Raw genomic sequence first — 27,632 nt, 5'->3', positions numbered from 1 at the left:
ATGTCATCCAACTTCCTAAAGTTAAATTAATAAAGTGAAGCAAACCATAAAGCTTCTAATTAACTCCACTAGACGCCTCACTCTCGGTTCAAATCAGGAACTCTCTGTCTTGCTGTCACAATGAATGCAAACTACACTTGAGACCATCACACCGAGCTAACAGCATGCAGCTCCCTGTGCATTTCTGCGAGCTTCACATAAAGTAGGAAAGCCCGGTGGCCCACTCTTTATGGGTAGAAAACTTGGCTTTGTAAAATTCATTGGCACCAGGGGTATTCATTATGAGTGCAGACTTGGCATGAAGACTCTACTTTCTATGGCCTACTCTAATGTAGTTTGTTAAACCAGTTTCTTTGCCTTTTGTGGTCAGGCGAGGTGCAACGCAAACAGGGTCGCACTGACCGCGTTGCAATGATTGTCTAGCTACAGGCCCCGGGAAGGTCTTATACACAGGATTTAAATGTCCTGTGGCTTTAAAAAATGTAGAGCTTTGATGGACATACGGCTGAGTGAGTCTGAAGATATAAAAAGACCAGGGATTTACATGGTGTGCGTGACTTTTATTGAATGTATTAAGCCAGAATAGTCCTTTTGAATTCCTTTGAATTGCTGAAATCCATGAAACCGGAGTGTTACATGGAATATTTTAAAATAACTTGCACACCATCTGATTTTACTTGGCTTAACCTAAGGTGAGCAAGTGTGCCAATATAAAAATGATTGATGAGTGCTGTTATGTCATTGAGGTTATCAGTTGAGTCTCACCTATCTCAGATGTTGAATAAAAACAATTTGCCCACTATGGCTGCTCTTACAGTGACACACATCAGACACACACACACACACACACACACACACACACACACACACACACACACACACACACACACACACACACACATACACACACACACACACACACACACACATACACACACACCAATGAGCTTGCACTCTTCCATGCATGCTCAGACTCCTTCATGTCCGGATTTTTTCAATACAGCAGAATGCTCAAACTTTTGTGTCTGATACGCCATATCATGAAACCCATTCTTGCAAGATATACATTTGTGCAGTTTGTTTGAAACATGCTTCATAAGTCCTAGTGGGTTTCAGCTCATGTTCTCATGAAGTCACTGACACACACACTTGACTTAAGATGGACGCGATTCCCTTAACATCAGTTCATACTGGCACAAATCATGACATGGTTCATCCATCAGATTGTATGGCCAAAATCTGCATCCTCACGTACACACATGCTTTCTGCATACATGGAAACCCACAATCCACCGTTCAAACTCAGTGTTTGTGTCTCTATGTATCTTATGTACACATACTGAAACATACCTAATCCCACACTGTACATGTTCGTGCATGCCTTTACATTCATTGCTGTAGTTTTGTGGTTACTGCATTTGACTGTGGGCTCTATGTCATTGTTTGTGTCTGTGCTATTGGTCTGTTAAGTGTTGTGGAATGGCTGACATTGCTGTCTATGAGGCTGCTTCTCACGTTAACAGTTTGCGTGTGACTTTTTCTGCCAAGCTTTATTCACTCACAAACATAAAAACACTCATTTCCACAGAGTTGACTGATGTGTTTCACCAATGGTGTGTCATAATTGAGCACATTTGACAAAAAATGCACACAAAATAAGTGTCCAAGTCATCCCTGCTAACTTGGGATCTTTAATACGACAGAGAACAACAGTTCTTACGCTTTCCATTATGCTGAATAACCCCCAACATGAAATGTTCATACAATTATGAGTAATCTTCCGCTGTATTGCTACTCTTTCACTGTGCTCTAAAGCATTTGAACTCATTTTGGGTTGGTGCGATGGTGGGTGACGCCTGGGCATGCTTTTATTGATAGTATTGTATATGTAAGGACAAATGGATCAAGGTGCTTTTAACAATGCTTTGAAAGGCAGACAACATTTTGGCACCTTGATCCTTTTGACAAGCTAGTTCCAGATCAGTGTCTGAGGCCCATTTCATTCATAAAAGAGGCGGCTGTATTGCTTTACCCTATTTGCCCGATATACAGTGTAAATATATATATATACATATATATATATATATATATATATATATATATATATATATATATATATATATATATATATATATGTTCTACGAGTTTGTATGAAAGAGTTCTGTCATTGGAATCAACTACATCTCCAGAAGTTCAAAACTGAGTGTAATTATAATGCTGCATATTGACAAAAATTGAAAGAATGTTCATTGTCAGAACTCTTCCATAATGGTGACGTCTGTGGTTTGGACCTTGTCTGATATTTCATATAATCCATGTAGATTTAGCATGAGAAGAGCGGGCACTTCCTTGTGTATCACCTTCTCTGGTACACCTAAAACAGCTGGCCAATTATTTTGGAGGTTTTTGGTTTGGATGGGAAGTGCCGGCCTACTCGTTCTAACTCTATATAATGATCTGTGTTTCTGTGGCTCAAAGCTCTCATATTTCCTTTTTTGTTGTGTTTTTGTAGATAAGTACTCTGTGTTGAGGGGTGTAGCGGGCGAGGGGGAGAGAGAGAGAGAGGGAGAGAGGGGGAGAGAGCAATACAAAATGCCATTTAAACATCTCCCCTTTCCAGGTATATATAACGACTGTGTGAATGTCTCTCTGAGGACACAAACACAGAGCGACCTGCTTAACTGTGTGTGCTGACTGACTGCCGTGTCTTTCTTCTCGCTCACCCCCCACCCGTCTGTCTGTCTCTCCAATTGACTTCTCTCTCTCCTCCACCTTACGATCCTTCCATCTGCCTGATCTTGTCTGTCACTCATCCCTTCTCTGTCTCTGCCCGTCTGCCGATTGTCTGCCTGTGTGTCTATTTGGCTTCTTTTCTTGTATTTTGGCTTGTTTTAATCTTCCAACTTGACTTGCATGCACACACCCACACACACACCTTGATATGAATTACTTCACATCTCTCTCCCATCAACCCCTCTCTTTTTCTCTCTCCCCTTCTGTCCCTCTTGCTCACACACACACACACCCACATGCCCGCCACACGCTCACACCAGATGCAGGCAGATGGCCCATCTGCCAGGCAAGCTGCTGATCCTTGCCCTCACCACCCCAACGAGCACCCTCTTGCCCTGGGCGGTCAGACCCAGAACCAGACCCCCAACACCGCCAACACCACTGCCCCCACCGCAACCCATTACCAGCCCCCGGCATGCTGCGACATCCCCTGCGCCCTGATCGTGCAGCACTCCTACGAACCCACCAACCCCTCCAAGCTCACCCCAAAAATGAGAATGACCACCTTTACCACCTCACCTCCCACCCCAAGGTTATACATACAATAGAGGATAGAAATAATATGTCGGCAAATGTACCTGTTTTTTTATATACCTGGCATATTGCCAGTTGACTATGTGTGCAATGATGCCTTCCTGCCAATAGAGGGTGCTGTCTCTCTATCTAGAAGCAAATAGAGCATCGCCTTTGACCAAACAGTTACATGTTCTGCAAAAGGTACACAATGCAAGTAAAGGCCTTCAATGAAGTATTTATTTTATGTAACATAGAGATTTTTGCAAAACCTCTTATTACAAAACAAAGCCAAAAATATATTTTGCTGTGTGAACTTGAGGTCCAAAATAAGGCCTTTACATTACACAGTAAATGACTAACTTATGTTGAAATACATAGTGGAGAAAACCTCCCCAACTCCCTTCTTCAACTTTTCTCCATAAAAACCATCCACTCTTCCTGGCCTCGGTCCCTTTCGATCACTTCTCGTAGTTACCCATTAGTGTCCTCTCGCTGACAGCAGACTGACCATTTGTGATTCACTCTTCTCTTTCACTTCCCTTCATTTCGTGCTACCGACTCTAACCCTTGGATACCCCCTCCCTCAAACGTTCAGTGTGTGTATGATAGTGTCACGACAAGCACTAGCGCCCCCTCGTCCTCTCCTTCCTCCCACTGCCCCTTTCTTAGATGGCAACCAGGGGGCACCACTGTTGGTCCCCTCTGCCCATGAGCTACATACAGTAGGTCCAGAGCTCCCTCCAGACCCCAAGGACACTGAGGTAATTCTGTCTTTAGCCCCAGTGATGTGACTCCCCTCCTCACAAAACCCTGTTTGACGTTTGCCAAACAGCGTTACCATGAAGTGTGAGATGAGACACCTAAGATGATATGACACCTCACACTCTCCACCACCTACCTCCGAGACCCTCACCCTCCATAAAGGCAAAGAAGCACATTGCCACACATGTGTGGACAATGCAAATGTTTTAGTACTTTTGGAAATTCTCTCCAGCACCTAAGACCTTTCAGCTCAGCCTTCTCCTCTCTGTATCCTCACATCATGCATTGCTGCCTCGCACCACTGTCCCCTGCCAGTAAAAGCATGAAACATCTCTCACTGAGTGTTGCCATCCTTTAGACTATGTGGATAAGTTATTTATAGTTGAATATAGTGATTATAAGTGTCATTTAACATATGCTGTAAGTGAATGTAAGCTTAAGTTAATGTGTTAAGGTTGTTAAGACTGTTAAAAATTGTTTGATTTAAGTTATATATCCCACATTGTATTATGTAGTTGATTAACAAGCCGTATTGTCTGTGGCCCAGGGGGAAAAAAATCCACTTGAAAATGAGATGTCAATCTCAATGTGAATTTTTGTAGTGTAATATTATGATATGGACAATAGACCAAGCACTCTGGAATCGCAGAGCACAAAGCATGATGGCGGTGTGTTTTCTGTGTGTATTCCAGATGATTTGCACTCCCTTAAAGACCTTGTAGAAGTGTGTGTATGTTTCTCTCTTTCAATATCCTGACCCCAGCTCAGAGTGTGCTTCTCTTCCCTCCATCTCTTCCCTCCTTTCTTTTTTGCTCTCCCGGCTTCCTGTCACATCCATGTTCCCCTGTGACCACCAAACCTGTTTGTATCATTTTCCCACTCTTCCCCTCACTATTGTAATTACCTCAACTTGAACCGTTTAATTGTTCCAAAACTTTTGTTTGGCCACATGCATGCCATCATAATTTCATCACCTGCGTTGTCCAACGCCCTTCTCTTGCTTTCACTATTATCTGTTTTACTATCCATTTATGCTGGATGGATGGATGACATCCCTATTGCTGATTCTGAATACAAATACACCCCATCCTTGTCCATTTCCCCTTTTTCAAAAAATATATCCTCTCTGCGCGCACTCTGTTCTGTTTCCTTCACTGTCCTCTCCATTTCCTTACTCCTCTATTTGCACTACCTTCACTACTCCTTTACCTCCACTCTCTCTTTTCTTTTCTTCCTTTATCCACTATCGCCCACTTATTTTCATCCACCTCATCCTGTCCTTCTCTTCCTTTCTTCATTTCCCTCACCTCCACCCTTAAACACTGACCCCCTGGATATTTCTCCTCTCTCACCCCTCCTCATCCTTCCTTTCCAACGTCTTCGTTCCCACCGACTATTCTTTCCATTTGGCCTCCCTTGTCATTAACCCCTCTTACCTTCTACCATTCCCCATCACCGCTTTCTCCTCTCCGCCCTACCCCTGCCCCTCCCCACCTGCAGGACGATAAGGAGATCGACCTGGAACACCTACACCGCCGGGTTAACAGCTTGTGCACCGAGGATGAAAGCCCCCACAAGCAGTTCTCCACCTCTTCCGTCGATTTAACACCCCTTGACATGGATGCGCTGCCTGCCGCGCGCCAGGCACTCGAGCAGATCAGCGATTTCCGCAACACTCACATAACCACCACCACCTTCATCCCCGAGCAGATCCAGACCCTCAGCCGCAGCCTATCTGCCAAAGCCGCTGCTGGATTTTCTGCTGGTTTCGGTAGCAGCGGCGTCCTCCAGGACCACCGGACTGGCGGGGTAGGCCCTTTCCGGCAGAGGGCCCCCAACGGTGGCTTCTTCCGCAGCCCCATCAAAACAATGTCCTCCATCCCCTACCAGTCCACAGGTCCAGGACCCAACTTTGGATATGGCAATGATCCAGACAGGGGCACCTCTATATGAGGGGTTGCTTCAGATATGGTTGGTTCAGGAGGAAGAGGAGGAGGAGGAGGAGGAGGAGGAGGAGGAGGAGGAGGAAGAGGAGGAGCAGCAGAAGGAGGCAAGGTGGCTAGGGTCGGTCATTGGATGGTAGAACAAATACATTATGCCTACGCTCAAAGTCAGAGGAAAGAGATGTGTACATAGGAATCTTTATGTTTTCAGTTTCTGCTTGGGTGTTTCCAGGGGTGTCCATTTTGTATGTGAGAAGACGGAGGAGGTGGAGGCCTATTGGGGCGTTCCATATCCTCCTGCAAACCGTGCTGGTGAGGTGCAACCAGGGAAGGGGTGGTTTGAATCTTTGCTTTATTGCTGTTGTTCTTGTGATTGTTTGGGGGATTATTTTCGGGGAAATGTGTGAAAAGGGACTTTTTTTATTGCTTCTGTTTTACAAGATGAGGACCGCCTCATGTAACGGAGATCTGCTGAAATTACCTGACTTTTATTATCTCAACCCCACCGCGGAGGGTTTACTTTATGCTAGCCTGACCACAGGAAACACATATATATTCCTGTGAGCTCCAGGGCCGCCATTGGTGGATGACTGGTGGTGTCGTTAGCCATTAAACAACTCCAAGGGACTCACACTTTTGTTTTTGTTTTTTTCATGGAGGCGTATATAGCAGTAGTTTTGTCCATAGCCCTGGGAATACAGACAACAGCCCCTTGTAGTTTTGAAAAGGCCCCATCTCAGTGAATATCAGAAGATTCCACATCTCCACTTCTACTCTGCCTTTTCACTATGCGGAAGTCCATACTGATTTTTCTCTTCTCTGGTGTTGTTTCACCAACACCTGGGGATCTAAGTGTTCTGGGGTCCACACGGTGGCCTGACTTGACCTAAGACTGGACACACGCTGACCACATCACGGTGCATCGGTCTGAAAACTGAGGACTAACAAACTGCTGAAATGCCATCACAGTGCAACGATATGACACTGAATCACCAGTGTGGTGCGTCGATCTTAAACTATTTCTGCCATTTTGGTGCATCACCTTGAAACGGTTTTCACCACTTTGATGCACATTAAAGACCCGTTGTCAACCCCACTGCACTGTACCAGTGCCCACAGACCTGTAAGTGATTGTATGTAGATCTGACCTTTTCTTTTCTCACCTGTACTGTGCTATCTGCTTTTCAAGTCAAGGTGAGTTCCTCTACTCAGACTCTCAGAGGGATAGTAAAAGGGATGATACAAAAAAAAATCAACCTCAAGAAGAAAAAAAAAAACATAAAAGACAAGCCGAAAGACTTCAAAAAGCGTATGCTTATTATATGTCTTTTATTGAATTTTGTTTTTGAAAAAAAAAAAAGATTTTAATGCGTGGAATGTGTTTTGGTCAGGAAGTACAAAAAAAATTACATTGTTCTGAGCTGTCTACTTGTTTCTTTCTCTCAGCCAACTTAGAAAAACTGCTAAATGAGTGCTGTAGTCTCTGGTTTTGCATCATTAAGTCATTCAAACTTTTACATATGATTTGTTTTGTTTTGTTTCGCTTCATTATAGCGCTGCCATAGTTTGGGTGTTTAAAAGATAAAAGCTCATTCTGTACGGTCATGTCATGTTCGAGTTCATTATTCCCTCCTTATCAGGTTCAAGTGGTGAAATGGTTGAGTTTGAGTTGAGGAGAAGCCATTGCAACAGCATCCTTAGTACAGGCCTTATATGTCAACGAGCTAGCTGCACCCACCCAACTTCCAGTCAAACCCAAAAACCCACCGCGAACTGGAAACCTTTTAGAGCAGCCAATCAGTGGCTGTGATTTCAGGTCACGGGAATGTCACGAAGAGTCAACGGCCATTGGAACCCAATCGCTGCCTTTTAATGAGACGAGTCTGAAATATACTTCTATTTCATATCTGTAATGTTAAGGGTACTGTTTATATAACTTGTTTTTTTAAAGTGCCAATTAATTCAAATGAGACCATTGAGGTGCATTTTGGGGTGGGAAAGGGACATTAAGAGCATTAGAGGAATATTTTGTGGATTAGGGGCTGGGGCGGTAAAATGGAACCAAATCTTTTTCACTAACACTGTATTAATAATGTATTGATAATGTTAGTTGTTTAGAACAAGTTTTCAGTTTGTTATCTTTAAGAACTAAAACCGCAAAATGTTGTGCGTAGAGAACTCAGTCAAGCCACAGTGTTTTGAAGCAAGCATTCTTAGGCATTCTTTTCTTATATTAGGCTACAGTATGGCTATTGAATGACAAATAGGACACAGACATTTAAAAGGTTTTATTTAGTATAAATGAAAGAGACATTATAAAAAAATTATATTTTACATGTTGATGCTATTTTTGTTTAACAGGAGAAGAAGAGTATATCATGATGAGCTGTAGCGTTGAGTTTAGCAGTCACAACACTGCGTTTGGTTTTCCCTCGTTCTGCCCATGGTCAACATAAACACATAAACACAAACTCTTTGCTTTTCTCATGTCATCCTGAGTTCATTTTATTATTTGCTGGCTAAATAACAAAAAGTGGCAAGTTGATTCAAAAGAAAGCATGCACAAACTTGCTCTTGCGCTATCTGTTAACATTTTTAATTTCATACATAGAACTACAGAATTTACTTGATAATTTTCAAAACTTTATGATGTACAGTATTTAATATAGGCCTATTTTGTTGTATGTGTTGCATATTATTCAAAAACTGAACAAACTGGGGCCTCTGTTACAAGTGGCAAAGCTTTCTGTGTATAATTTGTCTAATAAACAGGTTTTCTACAGTGGGATGGTATTTGTTGTTTTTGGTAACAAACCATGCATCCTCAAATGATGTTGTTGTTTCTCTGTTAGCTCCAAATGTCTGTACATTGCTTGAAACTCATTCAAAGGTAGAGGCGCATCACTAATTACCAATTTTTCATAAAAGTACAATTTCATACCTAATAACTGTCACAGTCAATTTATTTTGGTGAACACATCTTCCTTTTCCATACAAAATGGTGTCTTTCCACAGCGTTCTGTTTCAGGCTCGTCTTCTACTCTCCAAATGGTTACTAATTCTGCCCATGTCACAGATAGACACAGTAAGTATGCTTTCATTCAGAGTTTTAGTGCAGATTATCTCTTTCACCCTCTTCTCTGTTAGTATCAAACAGTTATCGACATGTTTCATTAACAAATGATTGAGATGTAATTGTTTATGTGGAGTCTGAGAAGAATATGATGATCATCAACGTGGGAACATTTTGATTGCCTCTCAGCGCTCTCAACATGGCCGCCCGCGCATAGGTCGGCGGCTCATAGCTGATGGTGGCGACAGCCCTAACAGTAATGCTGCGTTCACACCAAAAGGGTTGCGAATTTTCGCAACGCTTTTTCGCCGGACTTTACCCGCTCGACTTTATGTGGTTAATTCACTTTTTCGCTGCGGCAGGACGGCGGAGCTTCTCAACGCTGATTGGCTTTCGCAACTCAGCGTCGGGCGAATATTTCAACTTGGGCGAAAAAACGGAAAAGCGATTTTTCGCAACCATTCGCGTCTGTGCATTGACTTTACATGTAATCTACTCACACAAATATTTCGCAACTCTTTTTTTGTGAACGCACCATAAGGCCTATATGGCAAACATGCTGGTAGAGCAGCGTGTACCTGAGTGGGAGCAGGAGGGTGGGTGCTACGCTTCCACGATGATGCTGTCGGTCAGGACTTTAACCTCCATATGAGGTCAGTGCTGAGCGGCTAAGCTAACCAGTGGTGCGCGAACATGCAGGAACATGCACTACAAGCAAGTGCTGCTCCTCTGTCAACAAAACAGAGTAGAAGAAGAAAGCCACTTTGTGGTCTGCGTGGGTGAACATTACTCCACTAAATATTTATTAGTTTGCTGCTATGTTCATTCTCTTGCTTGTCTTATGTTGCTCCTTTAACATTTGAACCTGTGATAATGACTAACTAACCTGGTTTTGGGGGGGCGGGGGCTTTGTTAACTTGCATGTCACGGTGTCATTTTGACCTTTTCATTTTCAAAGAGCCAATTGATCCAGAACAAATACACCAGTAAAATTGATGGATGCAGGCAGGGTGTCAGTTAATAATGGATGAAAGAGGATTCCATCCCTTGTAGTGCTCGTAGCTTCAAATTATTTCATTGATTTAAGGAGGGAACATTTTGTGGGCGGGAAGAGAAAAATTACAAATGCCAACCATAACATTGTTAAATAGGTTTTGATGATCTGAGATGATTTAATGTGTGGAAAAGAGTTTGAGTATTAGCTAAGCTTTTGTGTCTTTCACTTCAAATGGGCTCTCACTTCAAAGGCCTGTGTACTGCTGTTAACAGCTGGATAGACACACTGCTGAGGACGACTGCTGTCAAGTTCAATGAAGCACTACATTGAGCACTACCTGCACTGCTCCATTTTAACCAGTCGATGGCACTATTTAGTCCTCAGAGCTCCTTTTCTTTCAGACTTTATGCTTTATAACCAGATGAATGTCAGATATTCCCAAACATTAACATTTTGGAATACATTGATTCAAACAGTGCATTTAATTCCACTGGACACAGCTGAGCGACAACCACCTTGGCATCAAGCTACATCTTCTCCAGCCAGAGGAGAGATCCAAGTCTGCATCTTTATGTAGCCTCCAGACATTATCATGAAAATCCTCTGTAATGTCTCCCTCTGGGGACTAAACATGTAGCTGAAGTTCTTATGCTCTCCGTTTGTTTGGTGAAAGTTGATTCGCACCTTAATTGTTTTGGTAGTTTCAGGAGACAAGCAACACTAGTTTTAGGTTTTTTCTTTTGTTTTTGTTTTGTATAGATTGTCTTTAGCAAAATACAACAATTGCAATTAGTATCAGTAAAAGTCCTGCATTCATAATTTTACTTCGATATAAGTATGTAAGGAGTCAAATATATGCCTATAAGTCTAAACAGTGTTATTATTGGACAGTGATCAACACATAAAGCTTCAACATGCAGTATTATAATGTTCCAGCTGATTGAGCCGATGTTAAGTTCAATATAGATTTTAATCCTTCTTATATGTTAAGTGTATTATACATTTTATGAATATAAAGTAACGTATACTACATCAGTATAAATTAGCGTAAATGCGTTTTTTCTTACAATATTAATATGTATAGTAACTTATTATACTGGACTTTTCCAGGTGTTTGTATGTCAAACCAAAGTTTGGAGACAATAAAGTCCCCTTGGTGTGGCTAATAGAGCTTCGAAATAAATGCATGTTTTAGCACCTCGTTAAAAACAATAGCGTAGATTTAGTGCGCTCAGGAGGCTATACATGCAGTGGAGTTGTGAACTCCCTGTGCGGCTCCCCTCACTTCGGTCTCGTGCCCGTCGCGCCCCTGTCTCCCGGGAGATGGGAATGAGAAGCGGCAGCACGCAGACTCCTCTCGCGCATCGGAATGGGAGCCTCCCTCCCTCTCTCCCCCGAGGAGCCCCCCAGGCGTGACCAATGGAACATAGAGTCTCCATTGTGGCCGCGACACTTTAATAATCGCCAGATACAATATCCAACCTGTCGGTAGCTTCAGGAGCCCGGCCCGGCCCGTTGGATGGGGGGGGGCTTGTAGGTGGGGAGAGGGGGGCAAAGGCTCGGCGCCAGACCTCCAGCCCGAAAGACGTCCCCGTGATGAATACATGAATAAAAAATAGAAAAGATTGATGTCGGGTTATCTCTGAAATCATGGGATTTTCTTCCCACAAATTGTGTTCCTCCAACAAGTCCCAGCTCCCCAGTCTTAGAAGTCTCCTCTGTTTTTGTTTAACAAAACACTTATTTCTAACCACTCGTAAAAAAAAGTTGTCAAAGTTGTGATGTTTAATTGATAAGATAATGGCCTGCTGCTATTATCTTTTGCGTTTGGCCTGAATGTTGTGTTATGGGACACGCAGACTGCATGGGGTAACAGGTGCGTCATTGTGGTCAAACATTGGACTACTGTATTTAACACATACAGCGCAGGCTGCATCCTTATCCTAAATCGACCGTGATAATTAGGTTAAATAGACAATTTCTACCCAGCAATTAGCCCATTGTTCATCTGGTTAGGCCTCAGTTAGCAGAGGCGCTTTGATCAGAAACCGCAGGTGGAGACGACACAAAGTACACTTAGGACAAATTTGAGATATTAACTATAATTTGTTCAAAGTTAATAGTTTATATCTACCGGCCTCAAATCAAACCTTTTAACTTACTGGAATATCTGCAATAAATTGATATTTGAAATAATGCTATCCAATACGTCGTGTTTTGTCTGTGTGAGTATTTGCGTTTCTTTCGCTCTCTCTCTCTCTCTCTCTCTCTCTCTCTCTCTCTCTCTCTCTCTCTCTCTCTCTCTCTCTCTCTCTCTCTCTCTCTCTCTCTCTCTCTCTCTCTCTCTCTCTCTCTCTCTCTCTCTGTGTGAGCGCGCGTACTGCTCGTGCAGTGCGGACACAGTGTGGCGCGCGAGCCCCCTGCTCATGTTTCCGTTCCCTGTGAAGCCCTTTTTACCGGCAGGGCGTTCCTAGAGCTGGATCAAAAGGTTTTAGACTCGCTACAAAAGAAAAATGGACACTGGAGATGATCTTAGAATGAATGAATTGACAATGAGCGCGCGAGCCAGGAGCCGCAACTATTTATTTTCCTCTTTTTGTGTGTGTGTATCTAGCTGGCTTTTAGTCAAGCAAGCGTTACTGATGCTACAGCCCAAAGTTTATTTTTATTTATTGCTCAGGATTCACTCTCTCAGCTCTCTTAATGTCTGCTTATTCCTTGCATGTGTGCCACTGTTGAGGGATGAAATGCAGGTATTTAAAAATAATCTATAATCTATAGGGTATTGACATGAAGCCCCATGTTTTGAGTTGTTTTGGGGCTATAGATTCCTTTCTTTCTGTCTCACATAAAAGTGACTCATGTGTGATAAAGTTATGTGAGACACCTCCGTCTGTGTTGACTTGAACGTTGGAGTTCTGGTGGGAAACTGATCAGATTTAAACCTAAATGCAGTCTTCACACACACCAAGCCTTCTGTCATACCTGAGACGTAAGACACGGGACAGCACTCTGTCCCAGCTGCGACCGTCTCGCGCCGTCCACGCTCCTGCATCAAACCAGCACCTCCCCGTGCACGTGCGTCCTGTGGGAGGTTCCCCTTACTTCCCTTGCGTTAAACACTCCTTAAATTGTAACGGTATCATAAACAGTCCGGCTTCGGGGGGCCATAATCACCTCTCTCGGGCCTTTTTCCGAGACTTCTCATTGGACGTCCACACGCGACCGGCGCGAGGAGGGGGGCTCCCAGACGCGTGCCGCTTTTTAAACCGACGCAGCGCCTTGAGACACCAGAGAAGGAGTCCCGCACGCGACACTCACGTTCACACCGCGCGACAGCATCGCAGTGCGCGCCTCCAAGGAAGAAAACAAATCATAATCGAATATTGTAAGCCGGTTCAACTTTGCCTATACTCCTTTTTTTTTTTTTTTTTTTTCTTTTTTTTTTTGAAACATGGATGTCCGAAATGTGGAAGACTGGAGCAGAGGCGAGGTGGCGATCCTCAACTCGAGGTTGGCGGAGAGGGCAGGGGAGCAGCAGCAGCAGCTCGAGGAGTCCAGCTACGAACCCGGACTGGCGCTCGTGGACTGCGGCAGTGACCCACGCGCCTGGCTGGCTCCGGTGCCGCCTCCTGGCACCTGCGTGACACACGCCGCTTCACCCGACTACCTGCGGCACTCGCCCTGCCCGAGCACCGGCTCCTACCACGGTGAGAAGCGCCGCGTGTCTTTTTGCACATGTCAGATCACCTGCAAATGCAAACAGGTGCATTAGTTGCGTTACGTTCTTTTGGAGGACACACACACGCAAAAGAAGAAGCCTTACTTTCCTTTACAGGGAGCTCATATGTGCAAAGTGTATTTTGTAATCGCTTGATATAAACTACAACAGTCACATGCGGGTATGCATTCATTACAGTTTGCGGTCAAACCAGACCAGTTGGTCACATTTGTGTTTTGTTTTCATTTCTCAGAGAGCGGTTCCCCGGAGTCCTCGGGCCACCACAGCCCTCCCAGCTACAGAACAACCGCCAAGAGCCCCTCCTCCTCCTCCTCCTCCTCATCCTCCTCCTCTTCTTCGCTCAAAGTGCGGGACCTGTGTCGTCTTCAAGGCTCGATCACCGGGTCCGACGAGGAGACCTCCACGAGACAGAGAGCGCAGTCCAGCAGACCGGCCCACCCGGTGCAGAAGCAGAGGCGCGTCGCCGCCAACGCGCGTGAGAGGAGGCGGATGCACGGGCTGAACTACGCGTTCGACGAGCTGCGCAGCGTCATCCCGGAGCTGGACAACGACAAGAAGCTCTCCAAGTACGAGACGTTACAGATGGCGCAGATTTACATCAACGCTCTGGCCGACCTGCTCACAGGCCCGGTGTCCTCCTCCTCCTCCTCCTCCTCCTCCTCCTCTTCCTCCTCCAACGGCAGCAGCAGCAACACCGACTCGGTCTCAAACACTAAAAACAACTCGCCAAAGTGTGACACTGTGACGCTCCCGTCCGCCGTTGGGTTCGACGGGCCGAAGGACCGGGCTCCCCCGTCCCCGGCCGCCTGCAGGACCGCGGCGGCGGCGGCGGCTGCGCCCGTCTCGGGGGGCAGCTTACCGGGTCACATCGGCGGGATGGCCTTCCTCCCCTCCTTCGACGACGGGGCGTTTTCCGCCCTGGTTGAAGAGGCGATGCGGTCGCCCTCTCCTTCTCCTCCTCCTCCTCCTCCTCCCGCGGCCCGGGCAGGCAGCGCGCTCGGCGGGAGGAAGGAGTCTCCCCGGAGCGACGGGGAGTTTTCCCCGCACTCCCACTTCAGCGACTCGGACGAAATAGCGATGGATCTGCACTCCAGTGAAGAGGAGGACTTCTCCAATCTCAAGCTCCGCAGCCACCACCGTCACACGGTTGCTTACTGACTGATTACAGATACTAAAAATACAAAATTAATAACAGACTTTATTCGAAGTTCAAGACAACCAAGTAAAGCCCGTTAACGTGTCAATCATGCCGTCAAAGCGCCGTAAGATGATGGAAATGTCATGTTCAATTTTTAACAATAATTCTATTTTATCAACTTGTTGCATATGAAGTTTTTTTTTCCGTGTGAGATAGACCTAATTCGGTTCTGCCAATAGATGTGTAGCCTATAATTTCCAGTTTTCATGGAGACGTGCTGGAAGACCCCTCTGCCATGTCGCGCGCAGCACTGCCATGGGTATTCCCTACGTCACTCCGACCAAAAAGCTGTCTTCCACAAAATAATAACTTCAATGATAATTGCTTATATTGGATCGTGTAAAAAATATACTTTTTTTTAAGCTATAGTATGATTTTTGTTGTGATTGATGTTTTCATTTGTTCATTTGTATGTATAATGTATTTTGTTTTGCAACTTCAAAAGTTCATAAAGTGCACTTTAAAAATATACGAGCCAGAGGCTTAAGGAATACGACCTTTTGTTTTAAAACCATAAACAATATTGTGTTGCTTTGTTTGTTAGTGTAGTACTGCCAATTCCAAACAAATAGCCTATTTAATGTAGCCATCAATGCTGCCTTATTTTGTATTTTCTTTTGTATCTTCAGATGAACTTGTGTGTCTTTTGCTTTCACTGGATGAGATGAATTGACTTGTAGGCCTATTTATTGCTGATATGTTTCATTTGATTTGCTTTTTATAACTCCATAAATACATTTCCTAAATAAAAAAAGCTATAATTTTGCCATTCATTGTTATGTCAATGTGATTTTAAGAATAAAAAGGCAAACGAAAATGTAATGTTTCTCGGTCTCTGTTTCCACGAACCTTTTTTTGTTTTATTGCAATGAACTCTTTTATCAGCTGTTTTTAAACAGTGAAAAGTAACCATAAACTCTTTTGCTCCCACTTATTTTTCCAGTGTTCAAATAATAATGATGATAATAATAACAGGTTGTTTGTGATGGTTGGAAAAAGTTTGTTAAGACTTTTAAAGCTTGTTAACAACTGAACTGAAGGCGTATGGCTTATATGTTATACTAGTAAACAATAGCAATCACAGTACTAATTATTATAATAATGTAACAATGATAATAATGATACTAAACATATAATAATAATAATAATAATAATAATAATAATAATAATGTAAGCTTGATCAATTGATGAATTTAAAAAAAGCCTCGAAACCAACCTACTTGTATAGCCCTTTCCTCGAAAATGCATACCCAAACTAAAACGGGTGTTTCTCTGCAACCACTGCTATTTGAATACTTTTATATAATATATATAATATATAATAAAAGGCTACACATGTGAGATTTTGTTCAGATGTGTAAATATCAGTTTATATGTTACTGGTTAAGAGAAAATGAAGATGACAGAAAAAAATGAAAAGGTTTCAGGTTAGTCTCGAAAAAAAACACTTTCAGGATGATTATTTCTTTGAAATGATGCAGCTGTAAAGTTCAACTCTAACCCAAATCATAGCACAATATGTGAACATTCTCTCTGGAAAGGTTGACTTTGATAAAGTGAAGCAGAACAAAGTTAGAGAGGGTTTAGTACAGAAAAAATGCAGGCGAGGACAACATTTTTATTGGGGCACATTTGCGCACATCTGTGACATTTTAATTGTACCAAACCATATATTTCACTTGTGTATTATTTATGGTGTTCAATACATTCAAATACAGCAGTTTTGGGGCCTTTTTTCATAAAACAAGCTATGATTTACAGTTTTATATAACAATCGTTCAGTCTTGGATTTTAAAAGGTTAACCTATACCTAATTTTAGAAATTGCATCTATTGCAATTATTATTATTATTATTATTATTATTATTATTATTATTATTGCAATTATTATTCATCGTGTGCCAGACAGCCTGAGTCACAGCAGGGTGCAGGAGACAATGAACACAATTAAAAAGGTTACTGTTTGAACGACCAACGTGAATAATCTGTACTTAAAACCAGGGCCTTTCCATTTAATTAAAGAAAAGTTCAACACTTGATCGCCTCTCGTGTCATTTATCGTAACAGCCACGTGAGACGCGTCCAACACGCGCTCGCTCGCCATATGCTGCAGGTGCACGCGCTCCCTGGCCCCCACAGTCGATTGAGTTTCCTAAAGTGCGAAGTTTGTGGACACTTTGACGCAGATCATTGAATTCAAGCGCAATGTTTTTTGTTTTGTTTTTCTTGTAAAAAATATTCTTGCGCGCTCGGCGAAAACTTTTTTTCTCTCCATTTGGTGAATACCAGAGTTGGTAATGGGGAGTGTGCATTAATTCCAGCCTATTGTTGGCCGGCTCGTGGGCCGAGGTGTTGGATGGCCTCAATGAAGCACGCGCTGTCAGCTGGTGAGCGCTCGCGGGTCCCCGCCGAGTCCCCGAGGACCGGACTCGAGAGGGAACACACTTTCTCAAATAAAGAAAGACCTGTGACACACACCACACACACACACACACACACACACACACACACACACACACACACACACACACACACACACACACACACACACACACACACGTCGGTACACCGACTCTTCACTTTTTTCTTTCTCCTTTCTTCCCCTCTTCTCATCAACTCAACCAAACACGCGCATGGACAGGGACACACGCACCGCACTCTGGCAACCTGTCCTGACTCCTGCGTGACTCAGGGTGCAGTCAGTTCTTTCTTTCTTTCTTTCTTTCTTTCTTTCTTTCTCTAACTTATTTGTGACTCGTTTCTTTCTTTCTTTCTTTCTCCAACTTATTTGTGACTCATCGGGCGTGATGCGAAACACATCGAAATTATTTATGAAACTGCCTAAACTGCCTGTTTGCGACCTGTCTGCTACCTGTTTGCGACCTGTCACTGTCCTGTCTCCCGCCCACTGGTTTTTAGCCAATCACACTCCGTGTCCCTTTGCTCGCCTCCCGAAGGCAGGGAATAAGGGGAAATATAATGAGGATACTGTGTTCAATTATTAACAGAATGTATGCAGGTAGAGGTGCATCTATGATCGGACAGCCATCTGCAGCGAGTTCGCGTTGCGGTGAAAGGAGATCAGGTTTCAGTAAACAGTCTAAAGGGAGACTGCAGGAGCTCTGGAGGAAAATGCATCGTGATTCTGTTTCCAAAAATGGGGCAGGTCCAAACACTCACTGAAGCTTTTTTTTTGCTTGATATTCCCCAAAGGAAACTTGTTAAATATGTGCATGTCTCACATTGCAGTAAAAAAGAAAATAAACATATTTTTTAGACGTAGAAAACGTTTGTTTTGAATGAATCAATGCATGTGCTGTGGGTGTTGGCAAACAAGTAAACCACTCAAATGTGGTTTGCAGAACTGCCAATTTATCTCCAGCTGAATTTATAGAGCTGTTTAAGGAAAAAAAACTTCAGTTATCTCACTCTGCATTGTAGAGGGATAAGATGTGAAAAACAGTTGCACGATTTGTTGTTATGTCAATAGATACGGTCTGATAATGACCACTAGCAGGCTTTACTTCTTTATCCAGCCATGTGTCTTACAGTGGGAGATGAAAACAGCCATCTTCAACAGGTGGGATGCTGATCAGGTTGAGGTTTCATGAACATTAATTATTTACGTCGCGCGGACGTTATGAAAAATAACAGCAGTTAGAGAACCCGAGACCCACTGACGCGTGTGGCTGCTGTTGCTCGGAAAAGAAGACAACTCAAATGAAAAAAGAATCACAATTTGCACGGTCTTCACTCCTACAAGTGTTTGCTTGGTATTTTACAACTTTGTTTTTGCTGTATCTGTTGGTTTGTTTCCAGCTCTCCGAGTTTGGACTCTTTTTCGACTCTAAATATTAAAATGAATGTATCTTTAACTCTTTGTTGGGTCCAAAAAAAAAGCACGTGCTATTCAAAGCAAACTGTTGAAACCCAGCACTATAATAATGAAAGCAACTCGTAGCATGCAGAGAAGAATATATGCATGACGCGCTCACACAGAAAGAGTGGAGTCAGAGCGTGATAAACATCCTTTAGTCAAGAGGAGCGCTCGATATGTTTTAAGCTTCTGTGGTCATGCTCATTTCAATAAATATATTCAGAATATGTGCATTCCACCGCTTCCTTTTTTTCTTCTTTTTTTTATGAAAGGAGAGGCGCTTGCATTTTGTATGAGATATGGGGAGCCGAGCTGTGTGCTGTCCAAAAAGCCACGGGTCTCTCTGGGGACCCAGAACAAAAGGCAGAACTGGGCCATAGTCTCCATCTGCTGTCCCAGAGAGAGAGAGGGAGCGGGAGAGGTTGGCGAGGGAGGACACCATGGGTACATGGAGACAGAATAATAAGTGAGAGGGAGGGAAAGAGAGAGTAGAGACAGACAGACAGACAGACAGACAGACAGATAGATAGATAGATAGATAGATAGATAGATAGATAGATAGATAGATAGATAGATGGATAGATGGATGGTTGGTCAAAGGCCTACCAACCATAACTACCCCTTTGTTTAATCGTACCCTTAAATTACCCTGAAGCTTTCCCCACAGCCCTGTATTATCATGTACTGTAGCGTAACCTAGTGACTGATCACACAAACACACACAATGCAGCTGTGCCCGATGAGCACCTGTTGCACTGCATGCTCCAACTCAGTGAGGCTATTAATTGTTAATGCTTTCCTTGACTTGCAGTCACACACAATGTAGCCTTTATACCTGCAAAGATGTCTTTTTTTTTGGTCATGTTGTTGCACTGAAATGAATATGTAAGATCTGTTCAACTTCATATTTAGCCTGTGACATCATTATGCCTTATAAATGTCAGCTGATGGTCGTGATCCAAACTGTAAGAGAAATGTGTTGAGCAGACAGGGTTAGTCTTAAACACACAATTAATGCACATTGACATCAGTGGAGATACTCAACTAAAAAACACAAAAAGTCATGAATAAAATACACAAAATAACAAAACAACGTATACAGGCAAAATTAGATACATCATTGCATGTGCAAAAGGGGGGAAATGGGGCAAAATGAGCCCGCAGTTCTTTTCCTCTTCATCAGTTTTTCTGTTCTAAAGCAGTCAGCTCAAACTGACTGTCGTAGCTGAGGAGGACCTGACTCACACGAGGGAGCATTAAAGCTGTGCCAACATTGTATTAACTGTTAGAACAGTCTATTTATTATATTACTTTAACTATATATAGGTTTTTAAAAAGCAGAGCAACTGTACACAAACAGATTCAGTGATTTACTGTGTGAATCATTCTACTGCATATTTTATATCAAAGTTATTTCTAAAAGAATAACTTGTGTTTTCATGTACTTATCTTGTTGTTCGCCAATTTATATTTGGTCATTTATTAGAATTGTCTTGAAAATGTATTACATTCTCCATTTTTATTGCAGCTCCCAGAATTAAATACATGCAAAACATATTTGCTTTTCCCAAACTGTTATAAACTGATAATTAGATGAACGTGGATAAAATGTTTAAATAAACAGGATAAAATGTCTACTTGCAATACGCCGGAGTGATTATTTGGCAAAGTAAACCAAATATATGAATAAAAATAATCAAAAAGAAACTTGAGAACATGGTCCAAAGTAAATCAAAATGATAGTGAGCATTATATATATATATATATATATATATATATATATATATATATATATATATATATATATATATATATATATATATATATGTAGGATATGTAAAGCTGTATTGAGCTTTACATTTGGCAGCAAGCAAGTAAAATACTGGAGGGCAATCAAAATACATCTTATGGGGCAACAGCCAACATGTGATTTGGTCATAACAATAATCCCTAAAATAAGTAGAGAAAATCCAAAATACGTGAAATACGTGATAGTTACAAAGAGAAAGTTATTGCAAAACACACACTTTTTTCTCTATCTTTATTTTGAAAGGGTCCCAAAGCTTTCTATCTTCTAAAGCGGTACTGCTCATCTATTTTGACAAAACACATCCTGTGGTTGGATGACAAGCAGCCCGTCCCTCGAAGCATGTCCACCTGCGCTGACACAGTCACAACGCAGTACGTACACCCCGCCACAAAAAAAGAAGACCATTTATCTCTGTGGTTCTCCCCATGAAAGACGTCTATGGGTGAAGCAGGGTCTCCCAGGGCTTTGTTCTGGGCCGGGTTTAGCTCTTTGTGTCCGCCACCTTCAAAGCAAATGTACATGAACACGAACATGAGGCTTCTTGGGTAACCGGTCCATTGAAGAGCAGCACAATGGTGCCACCAATTATCCACAGTGCTCAATACTCCTACGGAATCAGTTACACGGCTTTGTTTGTGTGTGTGTGTGTGTGTGTGTGTGTGTGTGTGTGTGTGTGTGTGTGTGTGTGTGTGTGTGTGTGTGTGTGTGTGTGTGTGTGTCTGATGTGTGTCACTGTAAGAGCAGCCATAGTGGGCAAGTTGGTTTTATTCAACATCTGAGATAGGTGAGACTCAACTGATAACCTCAATGACATAACAGCACTCATCAATATTTTTACATTGGCACACTTGCTCACCTTAGGTTAAGCCAAGTAAGATCAGATGGTGTGTAAGTTATTTTAAAATATTCCATGTAACACTCCGGTTTCATGGATTTCCGCAATTCAAAGGAATTCAAAAGGACTATTCTGGCATAATACATTCAATAAAAGTCACGCACACCATGTAAATCCCTTTGTGGTTTAAAATAATTAGCCTGAATTCTCCAAAAGGTAATATGTATTTTTGGTGAAGTGGGGACAGCGTGAAAGGTCCCTAAAAGCGTCTGGTTGTTCACAGTCATTGTGGTCTTTTTATATCTTCAGACTCACTCAGCCGTATGTCCATCAAAGCTCTCCATTTTTTAAAGCCACAGGACATTTAAATCCTGTGTATAAGACCTTCCCGGGGCCTGTAGCTAGACAATCATTGCAACGCGGTCAGTGCGACCCTGTTTGCGTTGCACCTCGCCTGACCACAAAAGGCAAAGAAACTGGTTTAACAAACTACATTAGAGTAGGCCATAGAAAGTAGAGTCTTCATGCCAAGTCTGCACTCATAATGAATACCCCTGGTGCCAATGAATTTTACAAAGCCAAGTTTTCTACCCATAAAGAGTGGGCCACCGGGCTTTCCTACTTTATGTGAAGCTCGCAGAAATGCACGGGGAGCTGCATGCTGTTAGCTCGGTGTGATGGTCTCAAGTGTAGTTTGCATTCATTGTGACAGCAAGACAGAGAGTTCCTGATTTGAACCGAGAGTGAGGCGTTTAGTGGAGTTAATTAGAAGCTTTATGGTTTGCTTCACTTTATTAATTTAACTTTAGGAAGTTGGATGACATTAAACACACTAGACTTAGTCCATTGGCCATGACTAAGGCCCAATTGCATGCAGAGGCAAAGTTTTCCCCAGTCGATAAAATGCAACATATGCAATTTATCTAATTAGCTGCTTTGAAGTTGACTTAAATTTGTTTTTCTTCCTCCACTGAGTCAAGACATGCTGCAGTGGTCCCAGCTTGACTCTCTCCTCTTCTGTTCTCAGCAAACCATCTTTGCAGCTGGTTGCCCATTTGGAAACATTCCCCATATTCCCACTGTTTTTATATATACTATGAAAGGATGATTTTTAGAAAGAAATAGGAAATAATACCTCAGCCAAATGAAAAACTTTGATCAATGCGGTGTGTTCTATTTTGAAGTGCAGTGGCCTTTGCAGACACTCTGCCAGTCTTAAGGCCAGTGTATGCTTGAAACAAACTCATTTGTACGACGTGAAGGCAAAACAGTGTGTATGTTTGTCCCAAACTGCCGCACTCAAAGGCGAGGTGAAAAGCTTGCTGTCAGGCATTCATGTTGTGTGTGTGTGTGTGTGTTCCTTGGATTTGCATGTTTTTTGAGAATGTAAAGGTTTGAGTCTATGCATGTATCTTTCTGTGCATGTTATTCAATGTAAATCTGTTTGTGGTGTGTGTGTGTGTGTGTGTGCGCGCGTGCGTGTATGTGTGCGTGTGTGCGTGTGTGTATGCGTGTGTGTGTGTCATTGATTATCTCTTTTGATATAAAACACAATTTAATTTTGTTATGATTTACATTTGTGTGTGTGTGTGTGTGTGTGTGTGTGTGTGTGTGCGTGCGTGCGTATGTGTGTGTGTGTGTGTGTGTGTGTTTGTGTGTGTGTGTGTGTGCATGTTTGTGGTTTACTAGATACTTCCTAACAGGAAACACCTCAACTGCAGGGCTGTTTACTCCCCTTGACACGGTGTGACTTCCAGCAGCCGGCCCACCTCTACGGGGAAGAGACCTCTGACTGATACCGGCGCCTGCAAACAAACCTCTGGAAGCTTTGGAAGGGATTTGGCTGGAGGGGCTTTTCCATCTTTTTCACACCTTGGAACATGAGAGGTGTGTGAGAGGGCGAGCGTGCTTCTAAGTTATTCTTAAATGTGTGTATGTGTATGTCCTCACATGTAAGCATTCGTGAGTGTGTCTTCCCATCAACACGCCCACCCACTCACTTGACACCGGCTATTTTCACCACACATAACCTTTGCTGGCAATCTGCCAGATTCCTGTGTACTGTGCGAACATGTGTACACGGAAGAACAAGTCACTGATGGTCACTTTGATGAGTAGCTGAGGCTGAATTCATTCATCATTATAATTATATTGAATTGTTAAATAATAACGATGAAAAACATAGGAGGAAGAATTTCAATGAATATGTACGTTTTTTTTTACACATGTATGATGTATTTACTAATTTGCAAAGGTCTGACCCTAAAGATCATAACCAACAAAATGTTTATGTAGAAAAAAAAGGCTTTACCTGAGGGTGAACCGCACTTCAGCTTCAACGCTGTTGGTTGGGACGGCGTTATCAGCTGTAACCGCTATATCTTTACATAGCAAATTGTTGTTTGCTGCTATATGTATATTATATGTTCAGAATGTTGTATATTGCTCTTTTAAGTGTGGGTATCAAACCCACTGGGCTGGAGAATTTGGATAGTGCTGCACAGCCCGTTGTTTGCAAAAGTGCATGAACACACACAAAATGGCTTGTGGCCGAGGAAAAAGAAGAAGAAGAAGAAGAAGAAGAAGAAGAAGAAGAAGAAGAAGAAGAAGAAGAAGAAGAAGAAGAAGAAGAAGAAGAGGAACAAGGACACGCACAAGAAGAAGACCACAAATGGGCCGTTGCCAAAGAGTAATGCCTATATTTCACACTACGCCGCTTAAGCTGCCCGTCGGATATTCTACTTGGAGCTTCTTAACAAAAGCCCCAGATCAGTGGCACATCAGCGTTGACTCTGCGCTCACTCATTGGTGCTTGAATGCTATGTGTGGACTATTTAAAGATGGCAGTCTCATCGCTGCATTGAAGACACATTCCAGATATCTCGCATGCTTAACATTTGGATCTGTTGGGGAGCTACAGCCAATGAGAACGTGAAACACAGGTTGATGGGAAAACTGGGCTATAGGTCTCCTCGCCTGTAGCCCATGCGTGTGCAACATATACTCATACACTGATTTCCTACAATAGCCAACAACACATGTCAATTTACGCTTATCAATTCCACTGCGGTCGAATAGTCAAAAAAATGACCTCCTAACGTTTAACCCTGACCACTTCTCTTGACCTCTGTGGAAAACGTCACGGGGTCAAGGAAAGATGGGAAGGAGAATTCACAAGGAGTTAGGAAAATACAACCGCAGTGTTTAGTGAAGGCGGATGTTAGGGACGTCGGTCTGCAGCGGTGAAACTACAATGTTCCCGAAGATGGACTACAAAAAAGCACATCTTCGATACTTCGTCCATGTTGAGTCATTCAGACGAATGACATGAAGAACCTTGTTCAAAGTATGACTTTATCAACGAGGTTGGAATAGAAATGAAAAAAGAATATAAAAGCGAAACCAAGGTATTTTTCACAGAGAGCACAAAGCTACTAAACTCTCTGTTCAGTTTCAAACATGCTGAATTAAATACGTTCTCCCACTAACAATGTCTCAATGTCTTTTGTTGTTATGGTTTGTATCCAGATTATAATCTGATCATAAGAATATGTAGATACTAGTTCATGAAACACCACTTGTGTGACCTAGAAGTGTTGACATAGATACTTCCGGGTCATTTCACTCAGTTAAGAACATTCCTAACCAAAAAGGACTATTCGACCGCAGCCATGATCTTTTCAAAATAATCTTCACACGAAAAAACTTTGCATTTAGGCAACAAACCTACTTTGTAAGGTTCAGGAAAAGATCGTCGTTTGGGTTGAAATAACCTAGAACAATCCCAACATTAACAAGCACGACCACGCTTCTCTTGACAAAACGTACTTTGGGGACCTCGTCTGGGGAAGGATCTTGTAGCGCGTGACCCTGTCATGTAGTCATGTAGCGTGAAAACCACATCGACTTGAACATCGACTTCACGATTCCAAGACAGCAAGTTGTGTAGTGTCAACAGCGATGTGATGAATTTGAAAGTTGTGTAGTGTGAACTTGGCTTAAGTAGAATAAGATGATTGATGTTCAACCTCCAAAACAACACAAAACTGTCTGATTGCCTCCTTTCTCTTCTTCACTACTCCTTGCTATTCTTTCCCCCCACTCACCTGTTAAATTAACTACATCTCCCCTCTCCTCTCCTCTCCCCTCTTGTCCTCCCTGGACCCATTGTACAGTTGCCCTCGCGGATCTCCTTTCAGCTCGCTGCTCTACTCAGATGAGGGATACAGTATATTGAAGGAGATTTTGCTTGTATTTGATTCCGCTCCTTTTCATCGTGGCTGAAAGCCTGGCCTCCATGCTGCCCCCACCTCTCCCTCCCTGTGCTGTCCAGTTCCCAGGGGACCCCCACTCTCTCCCGGGCTGGCCTGGGTGGAGCGGCCTCAGAGTGGGGCAAGTAGGGAACAGACAAGGGTATCGCTTACAGACTCCCTCCCGCACTCACACAGCACACAGACAGCCACAGCGCACCCCCTCACCTCGCCTGTCTCCCTCTCTGAGCTGCACATAGACACACAGTGCTGTCGGTGCGCGCTCACACGTACCTGCACACGCACATCTTCTCCTCCATCTTACCAATTAGAGATACATGTCCTATCGTTTTCACCCCCCCACGCCCCCTCTTTTCAATCTGTCCATTCAGCCACCGATCCAGGAAGGAGCAGACCACAATGGAGCCGTGGAAAGCCATTTCTCTGCACTGAAAAGCAAGCAATTGAGATTTGGTGACTAAGAGTGACACGGGAGTTTAGATGGAGAATGGCACAAGTGCATTTGCGGGGACAATAACTTGATGTAGAGGCACTCACGCGCACACACATGTACACACACATGCACACAATCACACAGAGAATGAGCTCCGTCTGGGCTCCCTTCTTGTCAACACGCCATGTACTCACACACCTTTGGCCTACTGCATAAACCAGCCAGGTATATCAGATAACATCCGATTCAATGCTACCGCATTAAGCTTTAAACAACACCAATGTGTTGAACTGTCCTGCTTCAAATCCAGAATCAAAGTTCAACTGGTTAACTGTTTGATATTATTTCACATGATTTGAATTCATGCAACTTTAATTCTAAAGGCATGGCCTGTTTGTGCATTTGGGAAAATGCAGCACAAACAATACTTATTTCTGAAGGAATAAACCATAACATGTTATGTAACATGTTGATATGGTCATGCTTACAGTTCTCAACTTTTTCTTTGCATTATTAAAGATGTGCGTGCTGCTTACCCCTACGGCTGGGCTCGGTTTTAGTATGAAATGTTATGTCACCGTTAACCCCGTCACAATCCAATTTGACTGAATTTCTGATTTAATTGGCTTGTTTGAACAATCTAGTAGTCTAGTAACATTCATGGAAATGTATTTGAGCACATGCAGGTTAGTTGAAGGTGCAAAGTTGTATACATTTCAATGGTAGTTTTGTTTGGTTACTTTATTAGTACCCGAAGGTAGACTTGGTTTGCAGTAATTAATAGTAGAAAATGAGGCATCCGTCTCGACATACATTACAACAAACACAGACAACCAGGCAAACACAAAAGTACTCCAAGCTCCAGATCAGTGCTGCTTATAATTATGATTTGTTCACCTGCGTGATGGCTGCTGGAACAAAGCTGTTTTTATAACGCTTTGTTCTGCACCGTGGTACTAAATACCTGCGTCTAGAGGGGAGAAGATGAAATTCCCTGTGCAAAGGGTGGGAGTCTTCCTTTAAAATGGAGCCAGTTATCCGTTGTCATTTTCTGGTGTACAGGGACTCTGGGCTAAATTGTGACTCACCAATCAGCCTGCTAGACCATTTCACAATCTGATACAGAGAGTTTATGTTCTTTAAGGACAGATTTCCAAACCATGACACCAAAGAAAAAGATCAAATTGATTCAATAAAAGTATGATAAAATAAGGTTGTCAACGTTTTGTCGATGTGGAAGTAAGACAGTTAAACAAAACAAACGCTGGTGCCCTTTTTTGCACACAGCTTCACAGTTTTCTTCAAAGTTCAGTTTTGAGTCGATATATGTCCCCAGATATTTGTAAGATTGCACACCTTCTACCCTTAATGGATATGGCTTCA

The 27,632-nt window shown here is 42.8% G+C and overlaps 2 protein-coding genes across 2 annotated transcripts in view; both read left to right on the top strand.

The window, feature by feature from the left end:
* The window catches only part of grid2 (glutamate receptor, ionotropic, delta 2), a gene marked incomplete at both ends in the record, with an annotated part of 420,090 nt that extends 414,066 nt beyond the window's left edge, over nucleotides 1–6,024 (top strand). The window contains one exon of the mRNA XM_079221919.1: nucleotides 5,572–6,024. Within this exon, the coding sequence (XP_079078045.1) occupies nucleotides 5,572–6,024 (453 nt within the window). The remainder of the gene's footprint in view (nucleotides 1–5,571) is intronic.
* A 7,514-nt stretch (nucleotides 6,025–13,538) lies between these two features.
* Nucleotides 13,539–14,984, top strand: atoh1a (atonal bHLH transcription factor 1a; the record flags this gene model as incomplete). Its single annotated transcript, XM_079222302.1, has 3 exons — nucleotides 13,539–13,794; nucleotides 14,059–14,492; nucleotides 14,559–14,984. 3 exons carry the CDS (start codon nucleotides 13,539–13,541, stop codon nucleotides 14,982–14,984), a joined length of 1,116 nt encoding a protein of 371 aa, XP_079078428.1.
* Nucleotides 14,985–27,632: the final 12,648 nt, after the last annotated feature.

The sequence above is a fragment of the Taurulus bubalis genome (assembly GCF_910589615.1).
Source record: "Taurulus bubalis genome assembly, chromosome: 8".
NCBI classification, from domain to species: domain Eukaryota; kingdom Metazoa; phylum Chordata; class Actinopteri; order Perciformes; family Cottidae; genus Taurulus; species Taurulus bubalis.
Note: the sequence above shows the minus strand (reverse complement) of the source record. Positions and strands in the feature narration are given on the sequence as shown.